Source organism: Rattus rattus, chromosome 13 (genome assembly GCF_011064425.1).
Source record: "Rattus rattus isolate New Zealand chromosome 13, Rrattus_CSIRO_v1, whole genome shotgun sequence".
NCBI lineage: Eukaryota > Metazoa > Chordata > Mammalia > Rodentia > Muridae > Rattus > Rattus rattus.
This window is the reverse complement of record NC_046166.1, coordinates 6908505-6933489: the sequence shown is the minus strand read 5'-3', so window position 1 is coordinate 6933489 and position 24985 is coordinate 6908505. Positions and strand designations below refer to the sequence as shown.

Below are 24985 nucleotides of genomic sequence, written 5' to 3'. Positions count from 1 at the left end.
AGCCTAGCCCGGGCATGGGCACGGTCCTAGTGGCCTTGATATCTGTTAGTATATGGCCTGGGAAGAAGGCAGCCACAGGCTGAGGCGCGGTTACAAATGCCGAGGGTTGTGACAAAGGAGCAGAGCTGCCTGCGTGCCTGTGTGCCCTCTGCCAGCTTCTCCTGCCCCCACAAAATCCTTCCAAAGGTCCGAGAAAGTCAGCTTTAAAAGCCTACAGAACAGGATTTTCCTCGTGTATTGAGCAATCTTCGCTTTCCCGGCAAAACCCTCAAACCCCTTCCGCTGCCTCGCATCTCCCCGTGTGACCGTTTCCGGGAACACACAGCAGTCTTCCTTCCTCCCTAGCCGGTGTCCATCAGTATAGTGCAAAGGCACACAGATACAATCGTGAGATGATTGAGTGATATAAATAGCTCTTCATTCCTTTCTTCATAGGCTCTGCTTTGCTCGTCAGAACTCAAGGGCAACATGACAATAAAAATATCAATAGCAATTTCAGCAAGTACGCTTGGGAGACCGAGAAGCCGAAAGGCCCGTTTCAAACAGTAACACAGATACAACTCACACAGGTGGACGTTTTTCAGGGTGCTCGCAATACAGTACCATGGGGAAGGCGGCAGTCGGCAAGAGCTATCCTCTGTTCCCAAGTATGGGGACCTATTGTTTAGGACACTGAGTTCCTTCTCCCTGTTTCCCAGGGCCACTTCCCTAGAGGACCCTGCCCAGAGCTTGTCAAACCTAGATTTAGTCCAAATGCCACTAGGGGCTGGGTTGCCACCTTCTGTCTTCTCAGGGTCTCCTCCGCCCCTTTCTTCTCTGTCCCACCAACTCTTCTCCGGCTTTTACCCACTCCTCTCCCCCTCTTTTATCCCCCAGTATCCCAAGGGACCACACCCACAAACAGAAGGAATCTGGGTTTGGGCAGGTAGATTTCAGGGCTTCTGTTTGTCAGATAAGCAGTGTGGAGTAAGGGTGCGAATTCAGCTCTCAGCACCCTGGGGGTGCCAGGGTAGCGAAAATAAACCCAAGGTCCTTGGGTTCGAACATCAGTACAGCAAAAAGTTCTATCTTGCTTTTTCATCCCCCCACCCCCACCCTGCCTCCACCCTTCCCCCCCACCCCCTTTCCAAGCAGGGAGCTCAGACATGCCCTCTTGTCTGCCTTGTGCGTCACTAACTTCTTCACCCTCGGGCTGGGAATAGCTTTCATTTAATTGTCCTCCTCCCCCTCTCTGCTCCAAGCTGCAGAAACTATCTGTGGTAAAATTCCTCCTCCCTAGGCCCAGGCCAGATGAGCTCTTGTCACTCATCCCCAACCCCATCCCCCAAAGCAGCAGGATTTACCATACTAGCTTTCTTCTTCCTGTTCTCCCACAGAGAGAGCCGGGCTCTAACTCAGTGGTGGAGCATTTATCTAGCACGCAGGAGACCCTCGATTCAATCCCAAGTACCACAAAAAACATGGGGGTCTTATAAATGAACCCTCATGACCCCCTCAATAGAGACTGAAGGGTTGGAAATAGCTGACCTGCCCAGTGGCTCCTGAACCAACTGCTGTCACTTTGATCCTTGATGACACCTGCCCATGGAGCCACGGACCCACCTGTCTCTAGTTCCTTGTGGCTCTAGACAAAGCCCAGGATGCTGATCCTGATCACTGGCTGCAGTTCTCAGAGTGTCCATCCATTCCTAACCTCCCCGGCCTGAGCGTGCCCGCCTCGCCCTCAGAAAGGTAGCCCATGCTTCCCACTCCTACCCTCCAGCTGCCTTCTTCCTCTCTTTGGTCCACAGAACCTTCCCCTGATCCTCAGGAAGTGGCTCTGATGGTGACGTGTGGGCACCCCAGCAAGCCTGGTCTGATAATTTAGGACCTGGGAAAAGGGTATCGTACTGTGAGACAATCTTTCCGGTTTAAAAAGGGGGCGAGGCCCAGGCCCAGGCAACCTCCAGGTTCCAGCAAGTCTTGCCTCTATGAGTATGAGCCGGTAGTGGGCGGACACAAGGAATCAAAGCATGAAGGCAGGTAACCAGCGCGACCCCACCTCCGCAGCGCCTCCCACCTTCTCTCACACCTCTGTTGGGGCAAGAGTTTCTTAACGGGTACTACCTTAGGAATCTACTTTCCCCTCCTCTGACGGACTCCCAATATACCCCCTCAGAGCCACCCGTACACCCACTCAGAGGGTCACTCAGAATGGCCATTGTTTGGCAAGCTGGGAAAAACCCACCCAACTTGCCTCTGGGCACAACCGGAAATGTGCTCCGGAAGCCACACCATCTCTGAGAACAAATAGCGTGCCCCTTGGGACTACAAGTGGTCTGGAGGTGCCAGTTCCAGCCTGGGACTGAGAACACAGAGAAGGGCCGGGAGTAGACTGAGATGCAAGGCCCCTCCCACCAGCCCCTGGTCTTTCCTGTAGGTGGTAGAGATTTTCTCTAAGAGGTAATCAGGCGTCCTGGACTCCTTTCCTAGCCGGGTGGGAGAGAGAGGTTGTTGAGTCTCCCAGCCCAGTCCGACCACCCCCTCCTCAGCCGTCTTCTATGTGGCTTCTACCTCCCGGGGCGTCCGATTGTGCTCAGCCTGCACCCGGCTCTTCATCTTCCTGCCCAGCTCTAGCCCCGCCCAGCTCTTGCCCTTCGCCTGCTTTCCCTTTCCGCGGAAGGAGCCCGAGCGCTCCCCGACACCCCTGCACCACACACGTTCGCAGTACTCATCCACGCGGGGCAGGTTGGCGAAACCAGTGAGCTGAAGGATGTCCTTATACCAAGTCTTGGGTGAGGCAGAGGCCACACTTCGCCAGGCTGAGGGCTCCTCCAGCCTTGGCTCCCGAAGGAACAAGCTGTCCAGCTGCACAGCCGCAATCACCTCCAGGGCAAAACGAACCACGGTCTGGGAGAAGCCGTGCTCCAGAGTGGTACAGGTGTAGTTCCCTGCATCAAGGCGGCTGAGCCTTCGGAACAGAAGCCCCTGGTCCGTCTGCACAACTCGCTCATCTGTCTTCACCTGTAGGGGGAGTAGGAGGGTACAGGAGACATAAGCAAGGATTTGGGGAGGACGTTCACCTCGTTTTCTTTCCTCTGCTTTTCCACGGTTATGATTCTCGGGGTCCAAGCCCTGCCCCTCCCCCCTTGCCTATTCCCTTTCCCACCATGAGCCTAACCAATTGACAGGATCTCAGACAGACCCTGAGCTAATTGCAGGCAGCCAGGCCTCACCTTTCTGCCCAGGAGGGCAAGGACCTATGAAGAAGATTTTCCTACGAGTGAATGAATGGCTATGTGTCCCAGGTCAGAGCCCTCAGACTTTCAGGGAAGTCTGCACAGGCACCCAGGGAGCTGAGGAATTAGGTTCCTGTCTATGAGGTCTTACTCTGAACTGAAGAAACACACACACACACACACACACACACACGCAGAGTCATGCTGGGCCTTCCCTGTCTTGGCCTGTCCTGTTCACTCCTCCTCGGTGTGAGGCCCACAGCCCAAGCCTGGGGTGGGCTAAGTGCCCACTCGAGTGTGGGAGGCAAGAGCTGGCTCTGAGCCCCAGACTCTGCTGCTAACCCTGCCTGTGCATCCGAGCGCGGAGGGTGAACCGCCTGGGTGGTTAGCATTGTGTAACCTCATCTTATTGCTCTCCCTACTCCAGGGAGTCTCCTCAGTGCTCAGCCCTACAGCTGGTCCCAGACTGGCCTCCCCTGGCTCCTGAGCTGGAGGACGAGCCCCTCCTGTAACCAGACCCCTCCTTCTCCCCCTCCCCATGGGAAAGCAGTTCCAGACTGCTCTGCCCATGTTTGGCCTCAAGCCCTAGACTGAAGCCATCTTAGGGGTTGACAAACCTTCCCAGTCAAGGGGAAGAGAGGACTTGGGCAGACAACTTGCTTCTGAGAAAAGAAGCAGGAGGCTAAGAATGGAAGGAAGGTAGTGGTCAGGGGCCAGGCTTGAGGCAGAGAAGAATTAGGAAACTCTGGGGAAGAGATCCCTTCAAAGCTGAGCACATGCATTAGCATGAGAACTTCCAGAACAACTTAGTCCCCATTCCCTCTCCTCAACCTGCGGCACCCCATCACAGACTAGGGAGGCTGGGGCTACACGGAGCCTAGGCACTCCTAGAAGCAGAAATGGGGGCAGCTCCTCATAGGTACCCAAGGGTATAATCCACATTTTTCCTAGGAAGATCTTGGCTAGCTCACTCCAGAGTCCCTTTCTAGAACTTAAGGTTTGGGGTTGAAGGGGTTGGGGATTTAGCTCAGTGGTAGAGTGCTTGCCTAGGAAGCGCAAGGCCCTGGGTTTGGTCCCCAGCTCCGGAAAAAAAAGAACCAAAAAAAAAAAAAAAAAAAAAGGTTTGGGGTTGAGGGAGAAAAGTGGGTCTCCGGACGAGGTCTCCACTCACCTGGTCAGCCCCCTTATCCCCTGGCCTTTGTAAGAACCAGCGCACTGCAGCCTGGGGAGACTTGGGCCGGCACTCAAGGAAGGTACTGTTATGCTCTGTGCCAAAGACTCTGGTCACCAGTCCCGAGGCTTCTGTAGAGAGGACCAGGCTGGATTAGCTTGGGAACTAGGGGACCCAGACTCTGAGGGCCACAGACTAACTCCCACAGGATACCTGTGTGGTGAAGACTCAGGTGACGTCACCCTAAGACTCCAAATGTAGCTGTACGTAGGGAAACCGGGGACTTATTACAACAGGACTTCTCCAAGACCATGCTTCCCAGGGGTGGAGCCCAGTCCAAAGGGTGACCTACATCCAGGGGGCCCACCACTCACTGTCTTGGCTCTGGCCCTGGCCCAGACACTGCACAGCAGGGTTGCCATGTCGGATGTCCTGTCGTCGGAACCTGCGCTTGCCCGAGCCCGGGCGGTAGCGGGCACAGGAAGTGCCGTCCCAAGCACAGTATGGGTCCCGGGCCAGGCAGCACTCAGCGCAGGCACTGCCATAAGTCTCACACCGGTGCAGCTGCAGCCGGGCCACGCCCAGTGGAGAGCCCACATACAGCGTTTGCTGGGGGAAGGAATGCAAGCAGAGGCCCAGTGAGCTGGGCTTTGCCAACGGGCTCCCAACCCCCAGGCTTCCCTGAGACCCATCAGTTTCGAGAAGGGCTTCCAGAACGTCTTGAACTCGTTCCCCAGATGCTGAGTGCACTCCAGAGCCTACGCTAGGCTGCGAGTAGGTAGGGTGAAGCTGGGTCTTCTCTATACAGGACTTCTTCAGGCCTTCTCTCCTGTCAACCTCTGCCTAAGGGATTCTGTGTGACAGGCCTCTCGCTTTAGAGTTGTACCTTGCAGGCCTGTCTAGCCTTTTGACCCTGTCATACGAAGCCGTCATCTGCAAAGGTCACGTGTGAGTAACCAAGTAACCAAAAACAAGTTAGAAAAAAAAAATACCTCATGTTTTAAGTAAGTTTATGATTTTGTGTTGGGTCACAGGCATGGCTGTCCTCAGCTGCATGTGGCCATGGGCTATAAAGAGGCCACGTCTAATAATCCCAGCTGTGGACCAGTGAGATGGCTCGGTAGAAAAAGGTGCTGGCCACCTAACCTGACGATCTAAGTTTGCTCCCCTCTGCCCTCCGTGGTAAAAGGAGAGAACTGGGCTCCTACAAATTGTTCTCTGATCTCTAGCCTCCATTTGTCACAAGAACTTTCAGGGTCCTGTAGGCTTGTTGCCTTGCTCACTGCAACTTGGGCTTGGCAGGGCTTTACCAAAATAAATAAAATAATGTTTTAAGAAGTTTAAAAAAGTTGGGATTTGTGCCCAGAGGCTAGGGGTGATGGTTCAAACAAGTGCTTCAGCACAAAGACCAGAGCTCAGTCCTCAGAACCTGTATGTAAAAAAAGCAGGATATTGAGGTCCCACTTGCAGTTCCAGCCTGGGGAAGCAGACACAGGCTTTAGGGCTTGCTGGCCACTCACCCTAACGTGATTGGCAAACTCTAGGCCAATGATGACTCTGTCTCAAAAAGATGAGTAGCACCTGAGGAGGTCCTCTGGCCTACACACACACATGCACACACTCACAAACACACATACATTCACAGACACACACACAGGCTCACACACAGGCACACATACACACACACACAGGCACACACACACAGGCTCACACACAGACACACACACACAGACACACACACACACACACACACACACACACACATACACACACACAGGCAATAGGCCCAGCTCTCAGCAGAGTCCACAGCAAGTTTAGGAGAGGGGATACAGACAGGCTGGCCTTACCCTTTTGACAGAGATCTCCATCTCAGTGATGGGTGTTGGTACCTAGAGAAGGAATGGGGTCTTAGGATGGGTGGGTGAAGGCTATGCATAGCTTCCCTGCTTTCACCACCGCCCAAGCCCTGGGTGGGAGCCGTTCGCCCCTCGCCTGATCACTGTACCTCCCGGCAGCAGAGACTACACGGGCTTTGGAAAAGGTGATGCATCCCATAACCTCAGCCCTGGAGCAGCTGAGACGGGAAGATGGAGGGTCTAATGGCACGCCATTCTCTCTAGGAAGCTTCAGTCTAAGCTAAGCTATAGAGAGACATGGTCTCAAAAAACACAAACACATGCTGGACGTGGTAGACGGGCCATTAATCCCAGCACTCAGAACGCAGAGGCAGGTGGATTTCCATGAGTTTGAGTCCAGCTTTGTCAACATGGTCTATACCAGGCCAGCCAAGGGTATAGTTCAAGACCTTGTCTCAAAAAGGAGGGGTGGGGTGGGGAGTGTTTACCAGACACCCAGGAAGGTACCCTCATCCTGGCTGGCTTCCAAGAGGGAGGCTTGGCACAGAGTTCCACTGTCTCCCCCCACAGTGTTTGTTCCCCAGCCACGAATCAGCTGTCCTAAATCATTAACCTCATGTCCAGAGGCAAAATAGCCCCTAAACACAGACGATCCCTGTCCATGATATGGGGTGGGGGGAGACGGAGTCTCAGCCGCTTCGCACGGCAACTTGAGACTGACAAGGCTTCGTCAAAGGTGCCCACCTTGACTATCCCTCCCCAGAGAGCACCAGGCACCTTCAGTCCACAGCCTACTACTCCAGCTCTCCCAGTAATTAATTGGGTAGCATCCTGGAGCCTGGCCAGCAGTACCCACCATATTTCGAGCCTCTCCCCTGGGTTCTCTCTCCTGGAGCTCACCCCAGGCCCAGGGTGGGAGGTGGAGTCATTTATTAACCCCTGCTTACCTTAAACACCTGGAGCTCCTCCAGAACCACCTCTTCCAGTTCAGGTAAGCCACTACCCTGGAGAGCGATGATTTTGAGCACAGAACCTGAATCTGGAGCAGAGGAACAAAGGTTAGTGAGACAAGAAGGAAGAAGCTAGCTACCCTCTGCCCACAAACCCGGCTACCTCCGTTCAGCCCTCTTACCAGTCCCTAGGAAGATGACATCGTAGGTCCCATCCTCAGCCTCCACTCTGTCCACCACGATCTGGCACAGTTGCTGAGCCAGGTGAGTTTTGACCAGGACGGGGCGGCCACGCCGAGGCCTCACAGGCTGGAACATGAGCGGGTGGCCTCGGACAAACTGCAGCACCTCATCCGGGTAGTCCTTGGTGCTGCCAAAGGGTCGGCCGGGCTGTGCCGTCATCTTGCTGGGACACTGGGCGGCAGCAGAGGGAACATTTGAAGTCCCCAGGATGGCACTATCCGGGCCTCTTTCCACCTCCAAGGGGTCAAGCACACAGCAGAGACTCCTCCCGAACCCTCTGGAGCTCCAGCCCAATACTGCCAAGTTTCTATGCATTTCTATGCAGGAGCCCCCCGTTACCTACTTAGGCCTCTATTGCCTGACCCCCAAGCACCTACTTACCACACCAGGCCGGGGGAAGGGCACCTTGCCCCCATAGGGTCCCCACTGATGTTGAGGGCCATCTCGGTGAGCGAAGGGCCCGTTGAAGACCTCCCAGATGTCTACCATGTGGTACACGCAGACAGCAAAGCCCCGGAACACAGCACTGCCAAACGCAGACAGGGACAGTCAGGCTAGGCCCTGGTGGTTGGGGGAAGGGGGTCGCAAGCCGCCTTCATAGGTGATGAGTAAGGTGACAGTGGCTGCTGAAAACCAAGACTGCCTCACAGGACACAGAGGCGGAGACAGAACAGAGATGGAGATCGGAAATCAAGGAGACCGAATCAAGGAGAAAGTCCGCCGCAGGTCGGTGGTATGTGGGCAGAGGCTCAGCAGAAAAACCAGCCTGGTATGGAGACCATGCTGGGGTGACGGGGTACCGGGGAGCATGGATGCCCACCTGACAGTGCTGAACAGCGCATACACCTCGAGGTTCTTCCCTGCCTTTGGCCACAGCAGGAACACATCCTCTGGGACACAGAAAAGACATAGATATCATAGATAGCCACTGCCCATGAACTGATTTACCAGCTCTGAGCCCTCCCCACTCCCAGATCCTAGGCCCGTGTGGCCATTCCCTTACCCAGCTGGTCAAAGTGAGTCTCAGCCCCGCCAGGGCCAGGCACAGAGCATACCAGCCTGGCCTTGAGGAACGTGCTCCACTTATTCACCAGCACCCGCTGGCCACCAGCGTCATTCTGGGGAATGGAGGGTGGAGTCAGCTTTATGCCTCGTGACATTGGCCCTACCCTCAACCACAAAGAGAGGGATGTATGTTAGCGCTGTATCCTTGCCTCAGTTTCTCTACTGTGAAGGGACAGTCTAGGGAAGAGGTCACAACAGGGGTCTTGAACCCTCATCACCCCACCACAGCTCTCACCACACAGACGCGGCCCACGCGGCTGACGGTGACATGACCTGGGCCACCATCTGGCGAAGGGACAGTCTCAGAGAAGAAGAAGTACACTTTGTCATCATCCCGGTCGGAGTTATCTGGGATCCGAGCAGCCATCACAAACCGGGGATCTGAGAAGGTGACAGGGTAATGATGTGACAGGGGAAGCCACAGGCCTCCCCCCACCCCAGGAGCTGGAGCAGTGGCCCATCCGTCTTGGCCCACATTTCATCTATCTTCTCTCTTCCAAGGTAGAAGGATGGGTCCCAAGCAGCCTCGCCCTCAGGGAGCCTCACCATGTAGGAGGCTCTGGTCAGAGTCAGAACGCAGGGCTGGTCGGGGACCCCCACTCCGGAAAATCATGGCCTCACGTCCGAGGAAATCAGCAGTGAGGCCCGTGTACAGCTCCCCACCTAGAGGGGGCCAGAGTCAGGAGAGAGGGCCAGGCTTAGCAACCAGCGCCATCCCTACCCGGAACTAAGGGTCAACTCCTACGCTCCTGGCACTCTGGCTTGGTATCACCCACCTACAAAGGTGCTGGCGAAGGGACGGCTGGGCTCGTGTGGGCAACGCCCCCTTCCATTTTCGATGCCGCTAGGATCCAAGTGGAGCACATGCTAGATAGAGGGGAGAGGGTACGTACGGGGTCACCTCTGAAAGAAGCAGAGCCTCGGGCAGTAATCTGTGCGTGCGACTGGAGCGTAGGGTGGGGGGTTGGGGGAAAAGATCCTCATCCACAGCCTCTCTGATGGGGTCAGCACCCCAGCACAAAGGCGCCTTTCAAGCCCCTTCCCCCTCTGCCCTACCCTGGCTCAATGGGAAGTGTTCAGACAGCGGGGAGGAAATGTCACAGCTTCCCAACTTCTCATGGGGCCAGACCCAGGCTCACCTCCCCCCGATGCCCCACTGCGATGAAGGTGCAGATGGGCTGGAAGGCGCCAGTGCCGCAGGCCAGCAGATGGGTCCGGTTGTGGGGTTGTAAGACCCGCACGAAGTTGGCACACTCTGTCTGTAGGGGAAGAAATGGGTGCGTGAGGGTGAGCCTTGGGTTCTAAGGCTTCTGTCTTAGCTCTGCTTCGTGTCAGTTCTGAGAACACGGTGAGGGTCACATTCTCTCCAGATGTCCTGAAAGACAGAGCCTGCTCCAAATCCTCCCAGCAGAGGCAGCAGGGGAGTGGCTGCAGACCATTGTGAGAACCCGCGGGGGGGTGATCCTTGCCAACAATACTCACCAAAGGGTCTTTCCCCTTTCGGACACATTCCACCTTCTGTCCGGGCTGCGGCGGCCACAAGACCTGAAACACAGCCAGCAAGCAATCTCAACGCCCTTAAACTCATGGTCTCAGTCTCGCCATCTGTTCTCCACCTGAAAGTGCCTACTTTCACCCCCCTAGTCCGGCTCACCTCCCGGGGATCTGGCCATGCCTGATCCAGTCTCAGAGAGTAAAGGGCATCTCGGCCTCCCAGAAAGAGGCGGTCCCGATACTCATCCAGGTACATGACTTGGAGGTCTAGGGAGCCCCGTGGACCCAGAAAGATGGCAGAGCGGTTGGCAGTCAGGAGATCTAGCAGAGAACAAAGGAAGAGAATCAGGGTCTGCCACTGAGCCTACGTCCCCAGCCAGGAAGTGGGAACGAGGATCCCAGCTATGCATGCACTCACCACCCATGTGCATCTGGAAAATGTTGTCATCCACACCATTGCTACAGGGCTTTTGGGACGTGGTTTTGGGGGGCAAGTGGTGTCAGTATCTCTCAGTTCCCACCCAACCCTGTCCAGTTTGCTTTCATTCATTTTTTTTTTTTAAAGAGATTTGTTTTAACTACTTTGTTAGTATCCGCATGTACACCTGCATGCCAGAAGAGGGCATCAGATCCCATTACAGATGGTTGTGAACCACCATGTGGTTGCTGGGAATTGAACTCAGGACCTCTGGAAGAGCAGTCAGTGCTCTTGACCACTGAGCCATCTCTCTAGTTTGTTGTTGTTGTTGTTGTTGTTTTGTTGTTTTAGTGGTCCTGGAGATTAAGCTTAGGACCACCCTTCATCATGCTGACGTCAAGCGTTCTGCCACCACACCACATCCTAACGCCCCCCCCCCGTCCTCCATTCTTCAGACCTTTGGTCTTTCAGCTGACCACTTCCCAATCTCCTAAGTGCTTGGATCCTTGTATCCCAGTGTCTTTGCTAAGTGCCCAGGGAAAACAGCCTTGCTGACAGAAATTGTGTCAGAGAGCCTGGTGAAGAGTTAGGAGAGCCAGGACGAAGGTGGAAGAGTGTGGACTGGATCCACCGGAAAGGGGGTTGGGGGGATCGGGAACACTCCTCAGCAGAGGGCACACCAAGACACAGGGCAGACCAGGCAGAGCCTAACAGGACTGCAGCCTCAGAGTTGGGACAAATGACATTCTCCCTTGTACACAGTGCCCTATCGCCTGCCCCCAAAGATGGAGGGATCAAGAGCCCCAAGACTTTCAATATAGTTCCTTGGGTCCGCTTGGGGAGGTGGAAGCGAGGCCTCAGCAAAGGACTGGCAGAGTGGGCTGCCTGCCACCCTTGGGAAGGCCCAGAGTAACCCTCTGTCCAGAACCCCTCACGCACTCCACTCCATCCCCAAACGCACTGGTGGCCTCTTCGGGATGCCCTGCTTGTTTGACACAGACTCTGAGACTTCCCTCTCAGAGGCCATTCCTAGTAGCCTGATTGCCCCTCAAAGCCACAGCTCCCAGAACAAAGGGTCCTCAACCCCATGGTCTCCACAGCAAGCTCGTGCCATCCCCCGTCTAACTGAGGTTCCCCAGGGAAGATGATTGTTCTTCCCCAAGCAGACTCTGCAGGGCTGGAGAGATAAAGGCACTTTATCAGTGGGTAAAGGCACCTGTCAAACCTGACAGCCCGAGGACCATCCCCAGAGCCTCACATGGTAGAGAGAACCAGTTCCTACGAGTTGTCTTCTGACCTATACACATATACAGCATGCACTGTGGCACATGGGCGCCTAGGCTAAGCACTCTTGCATCCTCTCTCTCTCTCAAATAGATACATGTGACATAGTTTTGAAGAAGAATCTATAATTAAATCTTATTCTAAATTGTCTCATGGACCATCAAAAAAGGCAGAACCACACACCTAGGTTAGAACAAAGGATCACCTCTACACACACACACACACACACAGAGAGAGAGAGAGAGAGAGAGAGAGAGAGAGAGAGAGAGAGAGAGAGGCAGGTAGACAGACAGACAGACAGACATAGAGAGGCAAACAGACAGAGATACAGACATAAAGATAGAGACAGAGACAAACAGAAAGAGACATAGAGATAGACAGACAGACAGAGATACAGACATAGAAAGAGAGACAGAGACACACAGACACACAGACATACAGACATAGAGAGACAGAGAGAGGGAGACTGGCAGAGGAAAGCTGAGACTATAGATGGAAAGGCATGATCAGTAAGTGTGGATGATAAGTCAGGGCAGGCTGCAAAAGGTGGGAGAGGCTCCTCCCTTCCCTGTGGCTCAGGACCAGAGGGACAGACTTCCATCCACTCCCTTGATATCTGCCCAGTCCCTCCGTCTCCCTTCCTCCTCTGTGCCCATCCCTACGGACAGCTCTCAGGGTTTCCATCTCCCTCCATCCTTCCCTCCCTTCGTAGCACCCTCCTCAGTTTCCCCCTTGTATCAGTCTCCCACTTTGGCCATGGCTCCCAGGATGTGTCTGCCTTTCCTGCCCACAGTCATCCCCAGCCACAGTCAGGGTCTGACTAGGAAACCTTCTCCTAGGGATATGCAGGGTCTGACTTTACCCATGCTGCTGCTGGCTGACTAAGGGATGTCCTAGAGCCCCAGACATTCACAGACATTCATTCACAACACACACACACACACACACACACACACACACACCACACACACACACACACACCACACACAGAGCAAGCACTGACCAGTACCTCTGTAGGAGAGCCGCAGACGAGGCACACTGGGGCTAGGACCAGGGTTCGGGCTGCCCACATGGAACAGGAGGTTCCCCAGGAGGCAGCAGATGGCCCAAGCGGAGCGGGCCATGCTGGGGGGAAAGATGAGCTGCCCTCTGATCCTGCTGCTGGATGTAGTTTGCTCTGCTGCCACCAGGCTAGCCACTTATAAGGCAGTGGCTCCACCCAAGGCTGGGCGGGAAGGCGGGAGAGGAAGAGCGAGCGCTCCAAGCCTGCCATCTACCTGCAGTTTCTCCAGCCACCTCAGCTGCCCCACTCAATGCCCTGCAGCAAACTGACCTGCTCCCCTCTTGGAAGACTCTCACCCAGCTGAGGTAGGGACAGCTTGAATGACAATACGCTCACAAAGTACCTAGGTTCCAGCAAAGGAAAGGAATAGCCTGAAAAAGAGGTCAGGAATCAGGTGGGGGTCTGGCTTCGTTCCCTGCCTCTCCAGAGACATCCCCATCACTAGCCCTGAGCTAGCTGGGTATCCTTGACCTGGCTACCAAGCTCTCCACTGTGCCTAACCTGCTTTGGTTAGAGTATCCATTTCGACTTCATCCTGGTAGGGCTTAAGGTCTAGCTATACTTCCTAGGTCTGGCACTGGTAGGACATGAATGCCTAAGGCAATGGTTCTCAACCTGTGGGTACCACGACCCCTTTAAGGGTCAAACGAACTTTTCACAGGAGTCACCTAAGACCATCTGAAAACATGGTTATGTACATTGCAGTTCATAATGTTAACAAAAGGGCAGTTATGAAGTAGCAATGAAAGTGATTTCATGGGCTGGAGAGATGGCTCAGCGGTTAAGAGCACTGACTACTCTTCCAGAGGTCCTGAGTTCAATTCCAGCAACCACATGGTGGCTCAGAACCATCTGTAAAAAGATCCGATGCCCTCTTCTGGTGCTTCTGAAGACAGCTACAGTGTACTTATATCTAATAAATGAATAAATCTTAAAAAAAAAAAAAAGAAAGAAAGAAAGTAAAAGTAATTTCATGGATGGGGATCACCACATGAGGAACTGTATTGAAGGGTCGCAGAGTTAGGAACGTAAGAACCACTGACTTAAGGTCTCCACCCCAGGCTCCACAGCCCCTCTCTGAGTGTACCAGGCTCTCTCTCAGCTCAGCAGGCTTGCTCTGAGGTAAGGGACAAGGTTTATTCCATGTTTAGAAGAGCTTCCATTGTCTTGCTTCCTTCAGGCCCCAGTGCATTAGATACCCAGGGGCCAGAGCACGACGGGTCAGTGGTGAGTTCTTCCCAAGCCCATGGGCTCTACATACTATGGTTCTGCCAGAAATCACTGTTCTGCCCTAAACTCCGGTGTAGAGTGCATAAAAAGGAGCCAAGGGGGAGTTGCACCCAGGAACCGAATCTGGGTAAGTGGGAACCCCCAAACCCTCATGTCAGAGCAGTTAGTGGACCTGCTGCCCCCACCTCTCACCTCACCCTCCTCTGAACCCTCCTTTCGGAACCCATGGCCTTCAAAGTTAGAGGTCCCAGGATTCTGGAAACGCCTGTAGGGTGGGCCTCCCAGATGGAATGGCCTGAGACCTCAGAAGGTGGGCACCAAGATGTTCACCATTGACCTTCCAGAGAGAGTCACAACTAAGGTCACAGAAGGCTGAGAACAGACTCAGATCAACCATCGGACCCTCTTTTGCTTCTGGACTTTCTGGAGGGCTAGAGTCCTGGGACCCTACCTCCTCTCCCTATCTCTTCTCTAGAAAGAAAACAGATAAGCCCCTGCCTCGGCATGAGAAGGACCTGTGGCTTGCATCTGCCCTCCCAGTTCTCCCGGTCTCTAGAATGTTAATATGGTGGGGGTTTCTTACTTGGAAGCAGATCAGGGGCTGCTCAGAGACACCAGTAACTGGCCCCATCCCACCTCTGCCTGTAAGTCTGCTGTAGAGCCCTAAGCAATGGCCTTTATTTCCCGGATCTGCCTTCTCCTCCTAAGGCAAGGACCAGCCATCCTGGATACGAACTACAAACTGAAGAACAGGGGTGGTTCTGTCCTGGGATCTCAGTAGGGTGGAGACATTCTGCCTCCGGCTCCCTGGGGAAACACCGTGTTACATAGCCCAGGCTGAGGCCTTATGTCTTGCTTGAGATTGAGCTGAACAATCAGCCCTTCAGGCAGGATGTGGCCCCAAATTGAGGGTGTGAGCAGGAGACCAAACCAGTCCTCGGTTCACCGCCCTTGGGGTCTCTACGCAGCCAGACCTTCAGCTGTGGCTGTAGGGAGGGCTGTGTCTAGCCGGATAGGCATGTGGAGGGGTAGGCAGACTACTTCACATCACGGAAAGAAGCCCGGCAACCCAACTCAAGTGTGTGGACCCAGTCAGATTCCTCACTCTTTCGCCCCCTCTCCATCCCTCCCTTCCTCTTCTCTTCCTCAGTTTCCCAGTCTAGAGAACAGAAGAGAGGGCTTTCCTAAAGGACCCTTCCCACCAGCGGCACAGGGCACACCTCCGTGAGCCTAGCACAGACAGCCCATGCCACCTAATGGACAAAGCTGGAACTTCATGACAGAGCAAAGGCCAATGTATCTTTGTGCGGAAAACATCTCCTGAGGGATCCAGCAGTCATCTAGGCACCACGATACAACCACACAGATGCAATGAAAGATGCTCTGGTGGTTTCTTCTAATGGGAAAAACCAAAGGAGGCTTCATGGAGAAAGCGCTACCGGGGCAAAGGAAAACACAGCTCTGTGGTGGGGAGGACAGAATTAGGTGATGCACACAAGTGACGTAGCCTTAGCTTCGGGGAGCTGGGGCTCCCTAGGTTGATTCATACGTGACGTGATGTGTGTGTTCCTACAGCAGGTGGATAACACAGGGCTGTATAGCCCAGTCATTCCTGGGTAGAATTCTGAGGCAGTAATGTCCGGAAGGATGGACTCCCCTTCTGTCCAACCCACACGGCCTTCTATAGACTTCCCTTCAGCACATGGGCCACGATCTCCTTCATTTCTCCTAGAAATGTTCCCACCTCCGGCAGCTGAGGAGGAGAGAGCCAGGGTGGGCTCTAATGCTTCTTCTGGCCAATTCTCACTTCTAAACCCCAGGTATACGGCTACTTGGGGCAGTACTAGGCAAAGAGGCGGCCGTAGCAGGCTCAGCCATCCTCCTCCCACCACAGTGGGCTTGACTCTGTTCCCTTCCCATCAGCGCTCACCGCCTATCACCCTCTGTCTCCCCACACATACCTCAGCCGCCAGGCCTTCCTTCCTCTGGGTTCCACCATGGACCCTCAATACCCACACCCACACTGCCGTCTGTACCACAATCTTTTTTTTTTTTTTTTTTTTTTTTTTTTTGGTTCTTTTTCGGAGCTGGGGACCGAACCCAGGGCCTTGCGCTTCCTAGGCAAGCGCTCTAACCACTGAGCTAAATCCCCAACCCGTGTACCACAATCTTATGCTCATCGAGGTCACTTGCCTACCCTGGCCCCCACTGCATCCAGCCTCACCCTCCTTGCCTAGTTTAAATCATGGGCCTGGTTTAAATCTATGACCCAGCCTTGTAGACAATGGGGACTGAGCTGCCCTGCTTCTTTGTCACCCATGAGTGACAGGTTGTTCTCATTAGCATCAGACAGTCATTTCCCAGACACCCCTGTTCTTCCCTCAGCCCCTGCCCCTTCCTCTGTGCCCCTGCCCCTTCCTCTGTGCCCCTGCCCCTTCCTCTGTGCCCCTGCCCCTTCCCTCTGTGCCCCCTGCCCCTTCCTCTGTGCCCCTGCCCCTTCCTCTGTGCCCCTGCCCCTTCCTCTGTCTCCCTGCCCCTTCCTCTGTGCCCCTGCCCCTTCCTCTGTGCCCCTGCCCCTTCCTCTGTGCCCCTGCCCCTTCCTCTGGCTTTTGGCTGCTGTCTACACCATTCACCACCTCCACAGTTTCTTCTGCTCCTTTTCTTCGTGTCCCTCCGCTCTGACTTCCATCCCACTGCTCCCTGGGACCCTCCCACGCGGATAGCTAAGGCCTAGAGGGAGGGGAGAGAGAAGAGGACTTCAATTCTAAGACCTGGAGCTGTCAGCTGCTGTCCAGGCTTGTTTCACCCACTGACTCTTGTCCGTCTGTCCTTCCCTACTGCTCATTTGACACACAGGAACCTGGTCTCTGCCACTGTTCCTGGGGGAGGCCCTAGCAGAGGGCCTCCTGCTCTGCTGACCCCTCAGCAGAGGGCCTCCTGCTCTGCTGACCTCTCTCTTCCTGGCTCTCGCTAGGCTCCTTCAGCTCCATCCATCTGGTTTCTGTCTTCCCACCAGCCTGCGGCAGGCCCACCTCAACTTTGTTCTCCAGCTTTCTTGTAATCAAGCCATTAGAAATGCCCTGCCTACATTTTAACACGAGGAAACCCACCAGAAGTCTGATAAAGTCGACAAATGAACCAGCCTGGGAGCTGGAGAGATGACTCTAGCCAATCTGAGTCTGATCCCAGAGCCCACTTAATGAAACAGGCGTGATGGCACAATCTTGTAACCCCAGTATGTGGGAGGCAGGGACAGGAGATCTCTGGGATGCACTGGCCGTCAGCCTAGCCAGTCAGTGAGTTTTAGGTCAAGAAAAGACTCTCAGAAAGTAAGCTGGACAGAACCTGAGGAATAACACTCTGAAGCTGACCTCAGGCCTACACACAGACACACAGACACACTGAGACACACACACACACACACACACACACACTGAGATACACACAGACACACACACAGAGGCACATACAGAGACACACACAGGCACACACACAGACACAGACACACACACATAGACACACAGACACACACACACAGACACACACACATAGACACACATACACACACATAGACACATAGACACACAGACACACAAACATAGATGCACATGGAAAAACACAGACACACAGAGATACACACAGACACACATAAAGATACACACAAACACACAGAGATACACACAGGCACACACACAAATATACACACATTTACACAGACACACAGGTACACACACAGACACATACACAGGCACATACAGAGACACACACACAGACACACAAAGACACACACACACACATAGACACACATACACCCATACACACACATAGACTCATAGACACATAGACAAACATAGATACACGTGAAAGCACACAAACACACACAGAGAAACACACACAGACACAGAGAGACACACAGACACACACACAGGCACACACACTCACTTCAAGGCCAGCCTGGTCTAAAGAGAGAGTTTCAGGACAGCCAGTGCCACACAGAAAAATGCTACCTCAAAAACAACAACAATAACAACAAAAACCAAAAAGAAAAACAGCCAAGTTAAAGTTGAAGCCGATGTAGTCTTCACATCTCTTAGTCCCAACTCTTGGGAGACAGGTGGGAGCCTAGCAAACTTGAGCTAATCTGACCTACGCCGAGACCTTGTCAAAGTTTGGGGACTCTGGCTAAAATGCAGTAGAGAGTCATTTGAATATCTTTGCGCTTATATGTTAGCGTACATGGGTGAGGGGGGAAGGGCTGAGAGTCTGCCACCGTGCACGCGAAGGTCAGCAAGTGTGCAAAGCGACTCCCACATCCCTCTGAGACAGGCAAGTTCCCTCTGTGCCCGGGAGGGATCAGAACAGTAAAATAGTCCATCGCGTCACAGGGATTAGACGAGCTCATCCAGCTTGGCGCCTTTACCCATGAGGCCTCTCCCTGGACTGAAAGTGGGAGAATTTTGTGCCATTTGCACAACATGTTTGAAGTCTAGAATTTCCTGAGAAAGATAAATACCAAAACCGAATGCCAAGAAACCTCCACCCCCAATACCTCTGATCTAAACCTGTGCCTCCCGAGGTTTCCATATCTCAAGAAATATCACTGTGACCAAAACTTGAAGGGTCACCCTGGACTCCCTGAGCCTCTCTCCAGTTCGAGCCTTCAACAATTCCCTTTACCCGTTTCAAAATATTCCTTCTGTGCCTTTTACTCGGGCATCCCACAGTAGCAAGAGCCACCCTGCCTTCTCGTCCCGCTGCTGGCAGGCCTCCTGGCTCTCTCGCAGCCCTTCTCCCTTCCGCAGCCCCGAGTGCTCTCTCCTTATGTAAGTCCTCAGGAATGTACGATGTATAGTATGTTGGTAAATTGTCCGGTGCTGTTTAAACTTGTTGGGAGTGGACTCTGGGAGCAAGGGGAGGCTCTTTTGTTTCCTGTGGCCAACCCAGCCCCTAGCTCTGCAGCAGGAGATGAGTCTCAGTAAAGACACTGTCCCCTTGAGAAGAGCCAGGTCAACCATTTCCAGCGATATTACTACTATTAAATTCTATAATGTAAAAATGGCTGCAGTGAGGCTGATGCCATGGGGAAGAAGGCTCCTCTGTGAACATCTGGCAGTTTCAGCTTGTCCCGTTGGATTCTGTGGATGTCGTGAGGACCTGATTTGCCGTTGTGTATCTAGGCTCTGTGTTCTTTTACTTGGAAGCCTTGTCTCACTGAGGAGACAGCCTCCTCCACCCAAGACTCTCTCAATGGGGAGCTCCAGACGGTTGCTTCCCCAGTTGATTTCGCCTGGATGGCTGTAAGCTCCTTTTGATGCTGTTTTCTGTTTGCACTCTCAGTGGAGCTGAGAGGGCAACTCTGCTGAGTGTTTCGAGTACCTGGTTTGATGTCAGCCAGCTGCTGCGTGTCCCTGTGTGGACTCGCTACTCACTCTTTGACCTCTGCGTCCTACGTCCTACGTACGTCCTTACTAAACTCATTTGTAACCAAAGGCAGACTATTGTAGCCCACTCCCTAAGCCTGACAGAACAGGAGGTCTGGCACTGCCCAACTCTCCCCGAGGCAGCTGGAGCTGGGCTTCCGTCCTGTTTGAGACTCATTTCAAGTCTTTCCCTTCACGCGCCCTACAGTTGTTTCACGGTGTTCTTTGGGGTTCAACTCAAAACCACCTCTTCTAGGAAACATTCCAAGACAACTTCAAGTCAGGCCAGCACTCTGTTCTGCTTTTCTCCCTGAATTCCTTTGTCTTCCCATCTCCCAGTGTTGGCTTTGAGATGTTGGAATGAGCTCTCACTCTGAGGTACCACGGCGTCTACCCTGTAATTGCAGGCAGAGTATGTGGACAGGTCCCCGAATGATGTACTGGCAAGTTGTACCCCACCCCACCCCCGTGGCTCCTCCTCCTCTGGGACATCAGCCTTGCTGGGTCCCTCTGGATGTCTTCATAGGACCCCAAGCTCTCCAGTTCCCAGAGCAATAAGACCCCTCTCCTCTCCTCCTCCACTCTGCAGGGACTGCGAACTCCTGGCAGCTCTCGCCTGGTCAGAGGCATGTGTAGAATTCCGAGACTATCTCTGGAATGTGCAGGCTGTCTGGAGAATGCTTAGGCTGGGGCACAGGTGCAGAGGCAATGCAGTCACCAGGAGGAGCGGGGACAGCTGCTGGCCTTCTGGCTGGAGCCTGGCTGTCATTATCAGCTGTCTCTCCTGAAGGTATTACTACCAATACCACCACTTCCTTGTAACCCCCCAACTTCTGTTCTGGCTGCAGATCTGGCCTGCCGCACCCCGCTCCCCCTCACCACACCTCTAAGCTTGGGGATGTTACCAGACCTCAGGCTTTCATTTCCTGTCAGGGAAAAAGATCAGGTGGGTGACTGGAGGCCAGCCTTAGAGGGCGGAAGGAACTAGACAGTGGGTCTGTTTGAACCTGGTCCGTCAGACAGAGTCCTTGGTTGGCCTGCAAGGTAGCCGAGTCCTCCTGCAAATTTACCAGGTGACCTTGGCTCTCTGGGCCAAGGGGTCCTCATCTGTAGAATGAGTGCCAAGGGGTGGAGCAAACTGCACGTTCCCCAGAGGCCAGGGGTCAATACCCACAAGGCAGTGGGAAGACAGTGCTGTCAACCTGCTGAGTCTCAAATTGAGCTTCATTCCTAACAGGAATGGAGAAGTTGCTGTGCCCTCTGAACTAACTGCTCCCCTCCTGAGAGAGTACCCGTTGCCTGGCAGTTCACCCCTAGTGGGAAAGCAGAGACGGGCAACTCTGGATGAAAGTCAAGTGTCTCGAACCTTTCTCGAACTCCAGGAACTTGTTAAAATACAGGCTCTGGGGCTACAGCAGGGCCTAGTCATCCATGGGGTGCAAAGCAAGATATCTCTGACCTAACCAAAGTCCTCTGGCAGAAGGTAAGCTGAACAGTCAGAATACAGGGATGGTGTCATCAGGCAGGAGGGAACCCTGAGAAAAGACTGTGACCCCAGGAAAATCAGAGCAAGATACCAGGCCTCCGAGGAGAGAGGATTTATTTGTGTTCCCTGGGACGGGAACAGGGAGAGTCCAGAAGAGCCAAAGTTTCAAGGACACAACCAGGTTCAGAGTCTAGAGAACCTGGGTGCACTCCTACCACAGGGTCCGGCTGGATTAGGAGAACAGGCGTGGGCAACTCTGTGCAAAGCCAGTGTCTACTCCACGCCCTTCATGAACTCCAGGAACTCTGCGGGAAGAGGACCATGTATGGGTCAGTGGTAAGAGCCGAGCAGAGGATGAATAAGAGGGGGTCTGGCCCTCCCACCCGCTCACCGTCATAGTCGATTCGGCCATCGTTGTTCTTGTCACCGTCCTTCATGAGCTCTTCGATGTCATCTTCCGTGATGGTCTCACCTGTGGCCTGCAGCATCATCTTCAGTTCATCCAAGTCAATGTAGCCATCAGCGTTTCTACGGGGACGGCAAGGGGCATCTTAGAGCCCAGGAGGAGGAGAGGGGGAGGTGGGGGGAGAGAAGGGGAGTGGAGGGGGAAGAGGAGAGAAGAGGAGGGGAGGGGAAGGGGAAGAGGAGAGGAGAGGGGGAGGAGAAGGGAGAGGGGAGGGGAAGGGAGAAGAGGGGAGTGGAGGGGGAAGAGGAGGAGGGGAGGGGAGGGGAACTAGGGGTAGGGGGAGGGAGAGGGGGAGGAGGAGGGAAAGAGCCACCCCACACATAGAACCCCAGGAGGCAGGGCAGGAACACTAGGAAATGGTCACTCCTATGTCTCATCACATAGGATGGAAACAAAGACTGCAGGGTATCTAGACTGGGATCTGAGACTACTCTTTCCTTCTTTCTTGTTTTTGATTCTGGTTTTTTGTTTGTCTGTTTGTTTGTTTTTTGTTTTTTTTTTTCTAGGCAGGGCTTTTCTGAGTAGCCCTGACTGTCCTGGAACTCACTCTGAAGACCAGGTTGACCTCGAACTCAGAGATTCGCCTGCCTCTGTCTCCTGAGTGCTGGGATTGAGGGTGTACGACACCGCTGCCCAGACCAGAGCCCCTTTCTCCTCTCTGCTTGGGTCAGTTCTCACTTGTCAAACATGCGGAAGAGATCCGACAGCTCCTCCTCAGACTTCCCTTTGCTGTCATCCTTCATGCACCGAACCATCATGACAAGGAACTCGTCGAAGTCCACTGTGCCACTGCCTGTGGTAGGCAACAGGGCCGGAGAGAGAGAATGGTTAGTGTTGCAGCAGTGGCCCCCAACACATACATACACGCACACCAACACTATAGGTTACTGAGCTCCTCTGCCCACTCTTCTTGTTTAAGATAGAACCTTGTTCTGCAGTCCAAGCCTGGCCTGGAGATCTCTATGTGGCCCAATCAGACTGGCTTCGAAGTCACGGCAGTTCTGCTGCCTCAGACTTCTTGGGCTTACAGTAGGAGCTAATTGCCAAGTCTCTGGGTGAGATGGTTCAGATACGGAAGAAAAGCAGCTCCTGGGCTACTCCCGTGGAGACTGGAGTGCATGAGGGGACTCACCATCCTCGTCTACCTCGTCGATCATCTCCTGCAGCTCCTCAGGCGTGGGGTTCTGGCCCAGCATCCTCATCACCTTGCCCAGCTCCTTGGTGCTGATGCAGCCATCCTCCGCGCCCAGGACAAAGATATCGAAGGCAGCCTTGAACTCTGTGTCCAACATAGGGTGACAAGATTGGATCAGCAGCCACGACACTAGAAACCCAGGTCTCTGGGGCCACCAGCAAATTGTCCACCTCCCTTCGAGAGTTCTTTGAGGTCATAGCAAGGAGAACCCTCAGATTGTAGCCTCTAATCTGGGGTTCTTTCCTGGAAAGGCATCCCCACTTTGTCCCCACATTTAGCCCTGCTGTCCCCTCGATGGGAGATACTCACCATTCTTCTGTTCTTCTGTCAACTGCTCTACCTAGAGAGGAAAAGGGAACTCAGGACCCAGACTTGTGCCTTTGTAGAGACTGTTGTAGAGATCGACCCAATCCACAGGTGGAAGAATGGTAACAGGAGGAGGCGCGTGCTCCAGGTTACAAAGTCCTCAGTCCTTCTTTCCTACCCCCAAAGCCCTAAGGTGACCCAGAGGCTGGGCTACGGCCAAGGTGACAGGCAGGCACCTCCCAGGACCAAGGTGTCCTGAGTAACAATACTCAATGACTGTGTCCTTTAGATCATCCTAATGAAACCCAAGCTGCATGACCTGAAAGACAGCTGCCCCTCAGGCTGAGACAATAAAACTAAGTGGGGGTGAGCAAAGCCACCCTCTGTAACCTGACCAGGGTGACTGGCCACTGAGCTATTTTTAAAGGGGGACAAAGTTAAACCTGGTGATTGTTCTGGGGACTTTGGTATGCAGGGGGGTGGGGCAGTGTTATCTGCCCCCCTGGCCTACTGGTGCTGCCTCAGGAGCCAAAATTAGTCCCCAGCCCCGCCAGGCCTTGTATGGGCACTGGGTGGAGGGCCACCCCCCTACTCCAGCTCCACAGACTCCTACAAGATAGCCAAGGATACCATAAGAACCAGCTGCAGCCCTTCCCTGCTCACAAGTGGGGCCATGTTCCGGGGCTTGAGAGAGAATTTCCTGGGAACAGCTGGCTGGTAGGATTTTCTTGTCCCTGGAGCAGGTATATCAAAAGCCCCTCAGCGTCCCCAGGAAATTGAAGAGAATTAAGGCAACTGTTCTCTAACCATGACTCCTATCACCCTCGACTCCTACCTAACCCCTGAACCTGCCAGGGACTAAGGTTTTAACCATCCATTCCTTCCTCCCTACCTCTCTCCAGGCCTGTACCTTCAACATGCCTTCCCCATCCCAGAACTCAAGTTCTCCAGCCCTCTCACAACTGCCTCCCACCTTCCACAGCCTCTTCAGCCAGCTAAGGGGGCAGAGGAGGGCAGCAGACCTGAGCATGTGAGAAGTAGAGTGTGAGAAGTAGGAGGGAGTGTGGTCTGCAGAGACACAGACAGACAAGGACTCGGAGACACAGAGAGGAAGGAACAGAGGTGGGGAGACCTTGAGAAAGACCCAAAGATGTCTAAAGAATAGAAACACAGCCATGACAGTGATGACTAGACATTTAGAAACAGAAGGAGACACAGGATGCTGAGACCACACCCTCTAGCCGCATTGACAAACCCCAAAACTGCTACCTTTTCTGCATCCCCCAAACATCAGCTCGAGGAGCTGGGCTATAGGTGTGTGGGGACCCTTTAGAGTCCTCCGCCACTTCCCTAGGGTATCCTTTCTTAGCTGAGTGAACCCCCCATGGACCTACCCACCCTAACCCCTTTAAGAGTCATCTCTCACCGCTGCTTTGTAGATGTCATCCATGTTGGTGGCAGCTCAGGGGACAGGCTACTGGGGTTGCCAGCCGGCCAGCCCTTGGCCTGGGCTTAAATAGCCCTGCCTGCCTCCCTCCACCTCCTGCTGCATTCCCAGCCCAGCCCACCACTGCCTGGAATATCCTCCGCCCCCCTCCCTGGTCCCTGTAATCTCAGGCTGGCTAGAGTCCCCGTATCCTCTTCCTAGGGCTAGGAGCTAGGAAGAGCTGCAAGGACTGGGTCTCTTGCTATCTGTTCACACACACACACACACACACACACACACACACACACACACACACACTCACACACTCACACCCGCACCACCAGCGAAGTCTCAAGAAAAAAAGAATTTATTGCTTTTATTTATGAGTTCATGTGGGAGTCGGACAACAGCTTGCAGGAGTCATCTCTCTCTCTCTGCTACCTAGGTTCCCAGGACTGTGTCTCAACAGCCTCAGAAAGTTTCCTGGATGAAAGAAAACATGAGCCCAGGCCCACACAGGAAATGTGAAGTAGTGGACTCCAGGTCACCCAGGTCTCTAAAAGCAGTTCAATCGTCTATGCAATCATAGAGATGGGTGATAACACCCCCATTTTACAGATGAGGAAACAAGAGGCCCCTCCTCCCCCAGAGATGGTAACATGCCAACAGAGGCTGGCAGTGTAAGTCCTGCCGA

The 24985-nt window shown here is 53.8% G+C and overlaps 2 protein-coding genes across 2 annotated transcripts; both read right to left on the bottom strand.

Moving 5' to 3' along the window:
- Positions 1-1884: 1884 nt before the first annotated feature.
- On the bottom strand, positions 1885-12823 carry Sema3g (semaphorin 3G). Its single transcript, XM_032919154.1, has 16 exons — positions 12709-12823; positions 10158-10318; positions 9986-10048; positions 9643-9762; positions 9280-9370; positions 9050-9166; positions 8739-8884; positions 8442-8556; positions 8259-8328; positions 7820-7964; positions 7378-7609; positions 7193-7284; positions 6237-6278; positions 4764-4998; positions 4390-4520; positions 1885-3003 (listed from the first exon to the last, which is right to left on the bottom strand). The coding sequence occupies exons 1-16, from the start codon at positions 12821-12823 to the stop codon at positions 2539-2541; spliced, it is 2340 nt and encodes a 779-aa protein (XP_032775045.1). The 3' UTR covers positions 1885-2538.
- Positions 12824-20993: 8170 nt separating this feature from the next.
- On the bottom strand, positions 20994-24388 carry Tnnc1 (troponin C1, slow skeletal and cardiac type). The gene is made up of 6 exons (XM_032919429.1): positions 24292-24388; positions 22869-22899; positions 22497-22643; positions 22043-22157; positions 21290-21426; positions 20994-21203 (listed from the first exon to the last, which is right to left on the bottom strand). The coding sequence occupies exons 1-6, from the start codon at positions 24313-24315 to the stop codon at positions 21172-21174; spliced, it is 486 nt and encodes a 161-aa protein (XP_032775320.1). The 5' UTR covers positions 24316-24388; the 3' UTR covers positions 20994-21171.
- Between the last annotated feature and the right edge of the window lie 597 nt (positions 24389-24985).

What these genes read in the sequence shown, in the direction of transcription:
- Sema3g (XM_032919154.1), bottom strand. Translation starts at nt 12,823, where the DNA reads ATGGCCCGCTCCGCTTGGGCCATCTGCTGCCTCCTGGGGAACCTCCTG. An exon ending in TGACCAGAGCCTCCTACATG is followed by an intron (nt 8,885 to 9,049) that starts GTGAGGCTCCCT and finishes TCACCTTCTCAG; the next exon opens with ATCCCCGGTTTGTGATGGCT. An exon ending in TGTCATCTTCCTAGGGACTG is followed by an intron (nt 7,285 to 7,377) that starts GTAAGAGGGCTG and finishes CCTCTGCTCCAG; the next exon opens with ATTCAGGTTCTGTGCTCAAA.
- Tnnc1 (XM_032919429.1), bottom strand. Translation starts at nt 24,315, where the DNA reads ATGGATGACATCTACAAAGCAGCG. An exon ending in GACAGAAGAACAGAAGAATG is followed by an intron (nt 22,644 to 22,868) that starts GTGAGTATCTCC and finishes TGTTGGACACAG; the next exon opens with AGTTCAAGGCTGCCTTCGAT. An exon ending in CTCTTCCGCATGTTTGACAA is followed by an intron (nt 21,427 to 22,042) that starts GTGAGAACTGAC and finishes CCGTCCCCGTAG; the next exon opens with AAACGCTGATGGCTACATTG.